At 42.4% G+C, this 12,483-nt stretch overlaps 1 protein-coding gene across 1 annotated transcript in view; it reads right to left on the minus strand.

Annotated features, from left to right (window-relative positions):
* Nucleotides 1–12,483, minus strand: part of LOC124612631 (tensin-4-like) — a 77,235-nt gene that overhangs the window by 18,957 nt on the left and 45,795 nt on the right. The window contains exon 4 of the mRNA XM_047140969.1: nucleotides 9,129–9,304. Within this exon, the coding sequence (XP_046996925.1) occupies nucleotides 9,129–9,304 (176 nt within the window). The remainder of the gene's footprint in view (nucleotides 1–9,128; nucleotides 9,305–12,483) is intronic.

The raw sequence follows: 12,483 nt of genomic DNA on the forward strand, positions 1-12,483 counted from the left end.
TAGCTTCTAAGATAAGTCGTAGGGTCAGTATTGCCCCACGTTTCCAACATTTCTACAGAATCCAAACTGATCTTCCCCCAAGGTCGGCTTCTACTAATTTTTTCATTCGTCTGTAGAGAATTCGCGTTAGTATTTTTCAGCCGTGACTTATTAAATGATAGTTCTGTAATTTTCACTTCTGTCAACACGTGCTTTCTTTGGGATTGGAATTATTATATTCTTCTTGAAGTCTGAGGGTATTTCGCCTGTCTCATATATCTTGCTCACCAGATGGTAGAGTTTTGTCAGGACTGGCTCTCCCAAGGCCGTCAGTAGTTCTAATGGAATGTTGTCTACTCCCGAGGCCTTGTTTCGACTCAGGTCTTTCAGTGCTCTGTCAAACTCTTCACGCAGTATCACATCTCCCATTTCATCATCATCTACATCCTCTTCCATTTCCATAATATTGTCCTCAAGTACATCGCCCTTGTATAGACCCTCTATATACTCCTTCCATCTTTCTGCTTTTCCTTCTTTGCTTAGAACTGGGATTCCATCTGAGCTCTTGATATTCATACAAGTGGTTCTCTTTTCTCCAAAGGTTTCTTTAACTTTCCTGTAGGCAGTATCTATCTTACAACTGGTGAGATAAGCTTCTACATCCTTACATTTGTCCTCTAGCCATGCCTGCTTAGCCATTTTGCACTTCCTGTCGATCTCATTTTTGAGACGTTTGTATTCCTTTTTGCCAGCTTCATTTACTGCATTTTTATATTTTCTCCTTTCATCAATTAAGTTCAATATTTCTTCTGTTACCCAACGATTTCTAGCAGCTCTCGTCTTTTTACCTACTTTATCGTCTGTTGCCTTCAGTACTTCATCCCTCAAAGCTACTCATTCTTCTTCTACTGTATTTCTTTCCCCCATTCCTGTCAATTGTTCCCTTATGCTCTCCTTGAAACTCTGTACAACCTCTGGCTCTTTCAGTTTATCCAGGTCCCATCTCCTTAAATTCCCACCATTTTGCATTTTCTTCAGGTTTAATCTACAGTTCATAACCAATAGATTGTGGTCAGAGTCCACATCTGCCCCTGGAAATGTCTTACAATTTAAAACCTGGTTCCTAAATCTCTGTCTTACCATTATATAATCTATCTGATACCTTTTAGCATCTCCAGGGTTCTTCCATGTATACAACCTTCTTTCATGATTCTTAAACCAAGTATTAGCTATGATTAAGTTATGCTCTGCGCAAAATTCTACCAGGCGGCTTCCTCTTTCATTTCTTAGCCCCAATCCATATTCACCTACTATGTTTCCTTCTCTCCCTTTTCCTACTGACGAATTCCAGTCACCCATGACTATTAAATTTTCATCTCCCTTCACTACCTGAATAATTTCTTTTGTCTCGTCATACATTTCATCAATTTCTTCATCATCTCCAGAGCTAGTTGGCATATAAACTTGTACTACTGGCCCGCATCTCGTGGTCGTGCGGTAGCGTTCTCGCTTCCCACGCCCGGGTTCCCGGGTTCGATTCCCGGCGGGGTCAGGGATTTTCTCTGCCTCGTGATGGCTGGGTGTTGTGTGCTGTCCTTAGGTTAGTTAGGTTTAAGTAGTTCTAAGTTCTGGGGGACTGATGACCATAGATGTTAAGTGCCATAGTGCTCAGAGCCATTTTGTACTACTGTAGTAGGCGTGGGCTTCGTGTCTATCTTGGCCACAATAATGCGTTCACTATGCTGTTTGTAGTAGCTTACCCTTGCACCTATTTTTTATTCATTATTAAACCTACTCCTGCATTACCCCTATTTGATTTTGTATTTATAACCCTGTATTCGCCTGACCAAAAGTCTTGTTCCTCCTGCCACCGTACTTCACTAATTCCTACTATATCTAACTCTAACCTATCCATTTACCTTCTTAAATTTTCTAACCTACCTGCCCGATTAAGGGATCTGACATTCAACGCTCCTATCCGTAGAACGCCAGTTTTCTTTCTCCTGATAACGACGTCCTCTTGAGTAGTCCCCGCCCGGAGTTCCGAATTGGGGACTATTTTACCTGCGGAATATTTTACCCAAGAGGACGCCATCATCATTTAACCATACAGTAAAGCTGAATGCCCTCGGGAAAAATTACGGCCGTAGTTTCCCCTTGCTTTCAGCCGTTCGCGGTACCAGCACAGCAAGGCCGTTTTGGTTAGGTTACAAGGCCACATCAGTCAATCATCCAGACTGTTGCCCCTGCAACTACTGAAAATTCTGTCGATTACAAATGCATTTCATGCCTTATCTGTGTAAAGGATTTTAAAATTATATAGTTCTCATATCGACCGAGATCTCTTAACTTAAATACTTTTTTCCATAATAGAACCTTGAACAAAACACGACCATTTTTTTTCTTTTTTGGTCAATGACAAACATTAACTTGTAGGTTTCTTCAGTATACTGATTGTAATCTCCCCACGGAAAATTACCCTCTACCACGCAATAATTAATAATGGTCAATCAAATCATCCACATTTATTTACGTTTGAAAAGTATCTGATCAGATTTTCTAGTAATATATGCGCCGACATCTCGTCGACGCCAAGGTATTTTTCTAGTACGTTAATTCTTTGGGACAACAGAGGTACAGATATGTATGCTCCATGGTTATTATAGTGGGAGAAAGGAACAGCTTCGGAAGTATCGGTTGGAAGATTTTCGGATTGCTAAAAGAGATTTATTTACTCTTCTTCGCGCTAAAGCGAGCTAGGAAAGTTTGTGCCGCTAGCGTGATAGATAAAGAGAAAGAAAAACCTGTAAAAGAAAATTACATGAGACTTGGAACCAACAGAAAACGGAACATGTACGAAAATGGATTCAATATACAATTTTCCTCAGAAATAAGGTTTGTGACCATTTTATTCTAGAGTGAATGATGAATGAGTTCTCTGTCTGAATCACTGATGATTGTCTGGGCCCTGTAACTAATTGGGAAATTTCAGCTGTGACGAAGAGAGCCTGCAATCTCTGAGTTTTTATAAATCGTCCAAAAAGGCTTCGTCCACATCTGAAATTTTAGATCTGTCGTAAACTGAACGAATTGTTCAAACGATCGATTTTCCAAACTGAATGCAGCGCTTAATAATAATAACAAATGTAAAGATCTTTTCCAGCAAGCCAGCCGCTGAACATTAAGACGAAGGGCTCCACCAGAGATTCTACTAGGCTGATTTCACGTAAATAATATAGTTAAACTGTACACAGATAAAGGACAGAGAGAGAGAGAGAGAGAGAGAGAGAGAGAGAGAGAGCGAATGAAATTCGAGAAATTACTGAGAATCCTCCATCAGCATAATTGTTTGTCTGTCTTTTCACGGATCAGCCTAATAAGAAAACACGAAGCACTGACTTTATGGTACCGATTTATGTGTGAGGGTGAAAGAGCGATAAAGGCGACAGATACACTTCTGTACAGACAAAACATTACACCAAGTTAGCGGCAAGCTGCATTCATATAGACTTTCATCATTTACAGAGTAGAATTCATTATAATGGCCAATCCGTGACAGGACACGTTTTTGGACGTTGTTAAAATAATTTTGTTCTCTGTTTCATGTAAACTACGACGAGACAACTTAACTTGGAAAAGAGAAGAAATACTCGCAGCCAAATTAAGTATCTACAAATAAAAGCAGCACGCTGGGCCCCTGCCCACGTTAGGCAAAATTTTACCGCCTGACTCTTGTAGCACCATCACCGTCAGAGGTTGGAGTTCCACCGCCACACCTCCAAAGTGAATTGCAGTGACGTAGCCACTGCCCTGCGGAAATCCACCGCCTCACCAACACAGCCAGACCGCAATAGAGCGGTGATGCTGTATTGTAATATATCACCCCGGACTAATAAAAAAATAAAAAAAAAAAAAAAACAGCAGATAAAAAGGCCGGATCTGTAATTTTTTATTAAAGCTTGCTAGTATTGAGGAGACGTAGTTTGATTGACCTGCCCTATTTGCATTTACCTGTAGTTTGATTGACCTGCCCTATTTGCATTTACCTGTATATACTATAATAATATACTATAATAAAGTAGCCACAGAAGTATTCTTGTGTGAAGGGAGATATATACATTTTGACGATAGAACATTTATATGGCTTTAACTAGGGCAATGTTTAAGATGAGTCAAGTAGAGCAGAGCAACACGCAACAGCCTTCAGCTGTTATTGTAGAACCGATCGCTACAGATAGCGCGATAGAACGCCCTGTAGACACGGCTGGAGATGTAACAGCAAGTACGCAACATGGATTAGATCCATTGGTCATTATCATGAGGCAGATGCAGATGTTAACTGAGACCATGAATAATATGAATACGAAATTAGCCTCAGTTACTGAGGGGCAAGAAAATCTAAAAATTGACATTAACGCGAAGTTCGCCTCAGTTAATGAGGGGCAGGAAAATCTGAAAGCTGAGATTAAGCAGCAGTTACACGACAGTTTTTCCGAATTAGAGTAGCGGATAGAGACGAAGACAAAGGAACTTAAAGATCAGGCCGAAGAGACGGAACGAAAATTAACTGCACAAATAGAATTGGTGAAAGCTCAATGTGAGGAATCTACTCACCGCGTACGTGTAGAAATGAAGGAGTATGTGGCGATTAAGATAGATACCGTACGCGAACAGATGGAAATGGTTCCGCAGTTAGTACAAAAGCAAGATGCCATGTCATGTGCAGTTGCGCAACTTCCTGAATTGGCACGTACGCAGACGAACCTAAAGGAAAGTGTGGAACATCTGAAAGAACGTCAAGAAAATAAAGGACAGGGAGAGAGAGAGAGAGAGAGAGAGAGAGAGAGAGAGAGAGCGAATGAAATTCGAGAAATTATTCAGAATCCTCCATTAGCATAATTGTTTGTCTGTCTTTTCACGGATCAGCCTAATAAGAAAACACAAAGCCCTGACTTTATGGTACCGATTTATGTGTGAGGGTGAAAGAGCGATAAAGGCGACAGATACACTTCTGTACAGACAAAACATTACACCAAGTTAGCGGCAAGCTGCATTCATATAGACTTTCATCATTTACAGAGTAGAATTCATTATATGATGACAACGCGCAGTTTGTGTTTTTCAGCGCTGAATATGAGATTTTTCTACTCCAAGTAGAGGCAAGAGAAGAAGCCATCCCAATAATTTTTTGTCTTTTAGTGTTGTGATTGTTCTAAGTGTTAAAAATGGCGCTAAGCACTATGGGACTAAGGTCATCAGTCCCCTACACTTAGAATTACTTAAACCTAACTAACCTAAGGACATCACATACATACATGCCCGATGCAGGATTTGCGATTATAGCAGTAGCGCGGTTTCAGACTGAAGCGCCTAGAACAGCTCGACCACAGCGGCCGGCTGACTACGTGGAGCTTTGTATAATCCTTAGAGCGTGTTTATCGTGAATTCTTAGACGCAGTTTCGTTGCAGTGTTCTTAACCGGCTACACGTATACGGCGTGAGTTTGCTAGATGTGGACAAACTACATGTCTGAAACCATTAGGAGCAAGAAGAGTCTTATCGCGCCCAGAAAAGAACAACACGACTCAACTAAAAAGAGCAATACTTCAGAAAACGTGACTTAAATAATTGTAAAAAGCTTTTATTGAGATAGTATAAGCTATCGTTTAATACCAAGTTAGTATTGTTTCAGCAAATTCCATTATATTTCCGTGCACGTTGCGGTGTTTCATACGTATTTTTCAGTGACAAACTAAGAAATGACAATTTTTTTTAAGTAAAACCCACTTGAATTTGAACACTGTAGAACTTAACCCCGATGGGGTCTGCAACGTCAGAATTGCCTCTCTTGTGCCTTTACCTTTTCTAAAGCCAAACCTATCGTCATCAAACACATGCTCAATTTTCTTTTCCATTCTTCTATATATCATTCTTGTCATCAACTTGGATACTTTACGTGTTAAGCTCATTGTGCGACAATTACCGCACTTGTCAGCTCTTGCAGTCTTCGGAATGGTATGGATGATATTTTTCCGAAAGTCTGATGGTATGTCGCCAAGTTCATACATTCTACACATCAACCTGAATATTCTGTTTGTTGCCACTTTCCACAATGATGTTAAAATTTTGGTACAGTGTTACCTATCCCTTCTCCCTCATTTGATCTTAAGTCCTCCAAAGCTGTTGCAAATTCCGATTCTAATACTGGATCTCCTATCTCTTCTAAATCGACTCCTGTTTCTTCTTCCATCACATCAGACAAATCTTCCCCTTCATAGAGGCATTAAAATCCAGTGTTCGATTTCGGAATCTCTGTCTGACCATGGTGTAATCTAACTGCAACCTGCCTGTACCACCCGGCCTTTTCGAAGTATACCACCTCATCTTGTGCTTCTTGAAAAGAGAATTCGCTATTAATAGTTGAAATTTTTTACAGAACTCAATTAATCTTTCCCCTCTCTCATTCCTTGTGCCAAGCCCATTTTCACCTGTAACCTCTTCTTCTGCTCTTTCCCTTACAACTGCAATCCAGTCTCCCATTATTATTACATATTCATCAACCTTTACGTACTGTATTGACCTTATATCCACATATACGTTCTCTCTCTCTTCATCTTCAGCTTGGGACGTTGGCATATATATACCTGAACTATCGTTGTCGATGCTGCTTTGCTGCCGATTCTGATAAGAACAACCCTGTCAGTGCATTGTTCACAGCAACACGCTCTCTGCTCTATCTTTCTATTCATAACGAATCCTATTCCCGTTATACCACTTTCTGCTGCTACTCATATTAGCCTGTACTCATCGGACAAGAATTCCTGTCTTCTTTTCATTTCACTTCACTGATTCCTACTATATCTAGACTGAGCTTTTGCATTTCCCTTCTCAGATTATCTCGCTTCCCTACCACATTGAAGCTTCTGTCATTTCACGCCCCGACTGGTAGAACGCTGTCCTTTCCTTTGTTATTCAATCTTTTTCTCATGATCACCTCCCCCTTGCCAGTCCCCTCCTTGAGAACCGAATGGGTGGCTACTCTGGAATCTTTCGCTAATTAAGAGATCATCATTACACCTTTTCAATTACAGGCCATATGTCCTTTGGATACATGTTACATGCCTTTAATGTAGTTGTTTCCATTACCTTCTGCATCCTCATGCCGCTGACAATTGTTGGTTCTTTCGCCTTTAGGGGCAGGTTCCCACCTTAAGGACAAGAGAGTACCCTGAGCCTCTGTCCGCTCGTCCGTCCTCTTTGACAAGGACATTGGCAGAATGTGGGCGACATCCTATGCCGGATGTCTTCGGCCAACAACGCTGATTTTTAATCAGAATTTAAGCTACAGCTTGTATCGAACCTGGGACGGAGGACGTTTCGGTTACCAACCAATCACGCTACCCCTAGACCACATTCGCAAAATGCGGAAGTACAAAAATTCTTAAAGTGATCCGTGGACGGCGCTGGAGCCAAGGCAGGAGTCAAGGCAGGCACGTTCACAATACTTACACCAGAATGCTAACTCGGAAGAATAGCCAGTATTGCACACAGTATGGGCGTTCCAGCGAATTGGGTACCACACACGACCCAAGCTGGACGACCAATAAGCCAATTTAGAGGAGCGACCCCACAGAGAAGAGAGAATAACGTCTTTCTGGTAAGCACACACGCAACAATACCTAAGGCAAATGCCGTAGCTACATTACAGCACACGGATGGTGCAGAAATAAATAGACTGAAGGCCGAAAGGAAAAGCTGGAACATGGTGGTATGGTGGAGTGTGCTGACGAACTCAGAAAACCAGGAGATATTCGGTCATCCATGCTTTAAACGTCATTAACAAAGCCCATATAGCACAAATAACCTGCGTTCTATAGCTATATTTTCAGCGATGCAACTAACAAGGACCGAGGTGGAACCTATGATGCTCCATTTCCAGTGTTTGGGGATGATTACGATCTTCAACGCCGTCAGCAACTAGATGTGATGGACACTTTTGAGATTACTGCTCCCTCATCCTCACCTTCGCTGATGGGAAGACGTTGGTGCCATCCAACAGCACTCTCTGCAGGCCTCACTGAAAGTCCCTGGTGAGCTGATCAACCATCATTCTGGGGTCTGCTGACCCATCCTCAACTCCCAGGCAATGCCTATGCCAACGATGTAAACGCCATGTAAGTCGGTGAGCAGAACTGCAGTCCACCAGACTGTTTCCGGCGGTATGGGTCGACGACTGTTTATGACATAGCATCTGTCATCTCAGGTGCCGCTGCCATATAGACACTGTGGGGTGATCGGGTGTCACTATGTAATGCGCTGACGAGCACTCTGGTAGCTGGTTTGGTCACCGCCGATCGGGGAAAGACGAAACTGTACTTTTAATAATAAATGTGTAAACTGGTAGCAATGTTCACTTAACGCTTTTGTGCGTCAGACACCGCCTCACCACCGCAATCCACATGATGCCACCCTGACGACTACAGGGGCCACTCTAGCCATCCAGCCCTCTTCACAAATCTGTTTCCTTCAAAAATCGTCAGTGAAATTTAGGATGTGCTTCTGAAATTTTATCCAGTGTCACCGAATTTTTCATTTCAAGCTCTTTTACCACTGGGATTTTTCTTGAAAATGGGTGTAAATCAGTTTCAACGTCGAAACTTCCTGGCAGATTAAAACTGTGTGCTGAACCGAGGCTCGAACGCCGGACCTTTGCCTTTCACAGGCAAGTGCTCTACTATCTGAGCTACCCAAGCGTGACTCACGCCCCGTCCTCACAGCTTTACTTCTACCAGTATCTCGTCTCCTACCTTCCAAACTTTACGGAAGCTCTGGCAGAAGTAAAGATGTGAGGACTGGGCGTGAGTCGTGCTTGGGTAGCTCAGATGGTAGAGCACTTGCCCACGAAAGGCAAAGGTCCCGAGTTCGAGTCTCGGTCCGGCACACAGTTATAATGTGCCAGGAAGTTTCATATCAGCGTACACTGCGCTTCAGAGTGAAAATCTCATTCCAGTATAAACGTCGTTTGAAAATATTTTTTGAGTACTTGAATCAAAAGATGAGGGTTATCTGTATAGTTTAAGATAGTTCTTCATCAGGGGTGTGTGTACCGATTTGGTGTGAAGTGAGAGAATATTGCGAGAAAGTCTTACCTGGGCATGCCGGTGCGGAACCAGGGCTCCCTCATCTCCAGGGGCTGGTGGCGCGGCGAGGTGGCGGGAGTCCCCTTGTCCGGCGTGCAGTCCGCATGGCAGGGGCAGACGCTACCGCTACGGGAAGTCGCACACGGCCGCTTCGGCGAAGACGTCACGCTGTGAAAGGAGGGGTACTGCAGTCAGCGGGCGCGTAGTGCTCTCACTACCACGAACAATCAAAGTTTAAATTATCAGGTCGAAAAAATAAAGCTATGTAATCCATTATTTGTTTGCTTGCAGTCATAAGTCTTTTAAATCTGGCTTAAACTGGAGCGAATGGAAACCGACACAAGCGAACGGGCATTCGCCGACAATTCGACAATGCTGACTATCACTTGCTTGTGTCTACGAGGATGCGTGCACGCTAGAGCAACGGAAGTAAAACGGGACAAATAGCGTAGCCTATGGAGTCTAAGTTACTGTCTTTTGCCGCTAATGATCGGCACACAGGATACAACACATACGAGGGGCGTTCAGAAAGTAAGTTCCGATCGGTCGCGAAATGGAAACGACTATGAAAATCCGATAAAGCTTTGCACAGATGTGTTGGGTAGTGTCTCTAGTATAACCCCAGTTAGCATCACGTCGCTCTTCTCATTTCTGAGCTCGCAGTGAGTGCGTAAAGATGTCTAGAAAATAGTGTCTGCCGCCAAGTACGATGGCCTGGTGAGAAATTTTGGCTGAAGCTATGCAGCTAACATTACATAACTGTCGTGCTGTTTCTTCTTCAAGACAATTCTCAGCCGCATTCTGCAGGGGCAATGAAGATGCTCCTGCATCGTTTTCAAATGGAAATGTGAGATTACCCACAATACAGTCCGCAATTGTCTCCCCCTGAGTTTCATCTCTGGTCACATGAACCGCTGTCTTTGAAGACAACATTTTGACACAGACAACGAGGTGTAGGCCAGCGTGGAGAATTGGCGGAAAGCACTGGCGGCTGCCTTCTATGATGAGGCTATTGAAAAGTTGGTACAACGTTATGACAAAAGTCTAAGTCAGAACGGCGACTACGTAGAGAAGTAGCTGAAAGGTGTAGCTAATTGTTACAAGTAAAACATTTATGATGTTCACTGTGGTTTCAATTTGGCAATCAATCGGAGCTTACTTTCTGAACAGGCCTCGTATATAAGGGGCAGTCGAATGAAAACGAGACATAAGAAAACAAGGAAGTGAACTCTTTATTAATTCTTAAGCAATCTCCGTAACTCTTAATACATTCATTCAACTGTGAGACAACATGGTCAGTGCACTGATGGAAAAGTGTTTGCAGATGCCTACGGAACCACGATTCAACTCAGGTGTGCATCTCCGTCTGAAGTAAACCGACAGCTACGAATGTGTTTCTTCAGCGCTCCAAAAATATGAAAATCGCTCCGGGAGAGATCGGAATTGTATGGAGGATGGATAAGGGCGTCCCAGTGAAACTTTTGTAGCTCACTTGAAACAGCCATAGAGAAATATGTGCCAGTATTTTGTTGGTAGGTTATCTCCCCATGCGATTTCCATATTTTTGGAGCCCTGAAAAAATGACCGTGGTTACCGATTTGCCTCGGACGAAGAGATGCACGCCTGAGTAAAACCGTGGTTCTGTAGGCAACCGCAAACTTTTCCCATACATCGAGCGTCTTGTGTCACAGTTATGGTGACTGCTTTCGAAATAATGAAGAGTTAACATACCTTTTTCAATATGCCTCGTTTTCATTTAACTGCCCGTTACAGCTACGATGCAAAATTTCGATATTTGGATCGGATTAATTTACATGGTGAGTGCGCTATTTTTGACAAAGTAGGCAAAATGACGTAGAAAAATAAGAATTTGAGTGTCTGGATTCGTACGTTCAGCGTGACATGCACTTAACGCCGAATGACAACTCCTGGTTTCTTTAGCATTACTGCGAAGTTTTTAACACATATCGGCTGACTCTTTTCTCTGCTTCTCATTATAAGTGAGGAGGAAATTTAAAAGCAGAATATTGATTATTGACGATCAACATAGCTTTCAAAGTCTATTTATTAACAACTGGAGACATTTACATTACTGATTGTTTTACATTTCAATATGTGTTGTATACACCACTGATGTTTAAAATGTGTTTACACCTTGTATGTGTCTTCACAATGCAATGCCCTTCAGACATGCATGCGTATCTAAAGGAACATGCATTGTCACTGACGGTTGCAGCAGGTTCGACGATAACATAACGGTCAATGACGAATCTATACCTCGACGGTCTAAAATGCGATATAACATATGTATCCTTGTGCGAGAAGCACAAACTGTGCGAGCATAACGGTTGTGACTACTTTACATAAGGAGTTTTGGATCGGAATTGCTGGCGTGCTCAGACAGCGAAAGTGGTTGTGCGACCGCTCGCGATAAGCGGAAAATTCGGGTTAGAGACCTAGTCGATCACAAATGTTCGTATGTCACAACCAGCTTACGTCAATGAACAGTCACAGAATGCCAGTCTATATCTCACATAGTTTCTGATGTCTGCAATGACAGGCAAAGCTCTTAAGGATTTTATTAAATTACGTGTAACGTCAACAAAATGATTAATGAAATATTAAATATAAGAACACCCTATCATATAGCCTACCTGATAAAATCTGCTATAGAAAATGAACCAGAATTTCAACGAGAAACTTCTAGAGGTTGTTCACGGATACCTCTCTAGTAGTTTGGTGTAAGGGAAACTTGGTCATCAGCGACTGGTTACAGATTAATGATGAATTAAGAATCATTCAGTTTGTTACCGCAATCACCCTTGTTTTTGGGAAAATACCTTCGCAACAGTGAAGAGGCCTGTAATATGCAATAATGAAAATACACAACTCAACAAAGAGTAATTCAAAATCCATCAGTTGAATAAATACTGTGATGTGGTTGCTGTCTGTGCGGCGAATGGTCAGCACAGTGCCATTCTGCACCTCTTCCATTACGTTCAGTGAAGCCATACAAGTGCTGCATATCGGCCAACTCTTCATAAGTAAACCTAGCCACAGTAATCCTTTGTACTACTGTTGACGCATAACTAACACTGCGGGAAAACAAACTCATAGACAGAACCGAGCAGTAAGAAGCGTAAACCTGAGTGTAATGAATTCAAGAGGATATTGCTGTTGTCGACAGCAGATACCGGGGGAGAATGGAAACAAACAGTAAATACGGTAGACATTTTCAATGTTGGCCTTTTTTTTCAGTGCAGTAGATAAGTGTGGGCAAGAAGCCAAACGAAATGAAATATATCTGTAACGAGCCGCCGGGAACGGTGGTTCCCTTATATGAAAATACTAAGATGGTGTACCT

The sequence above is a fragment of the Schistocerca americana genome, chromosome 1 (genome assembly GCF_021461395.2).
Source record: "Schistocerca americana isolate TAMUIC-IGC-003095 chromosome 1, iqSchAmer2.1, whole genome shotgun sequence".
NCBI classification, from domain to species: Eukaryota; Metazoa; Arthropoda; class Insecta; order Orthoptera; family Acrididae; genus Schistocerca; species Schistocerca americana.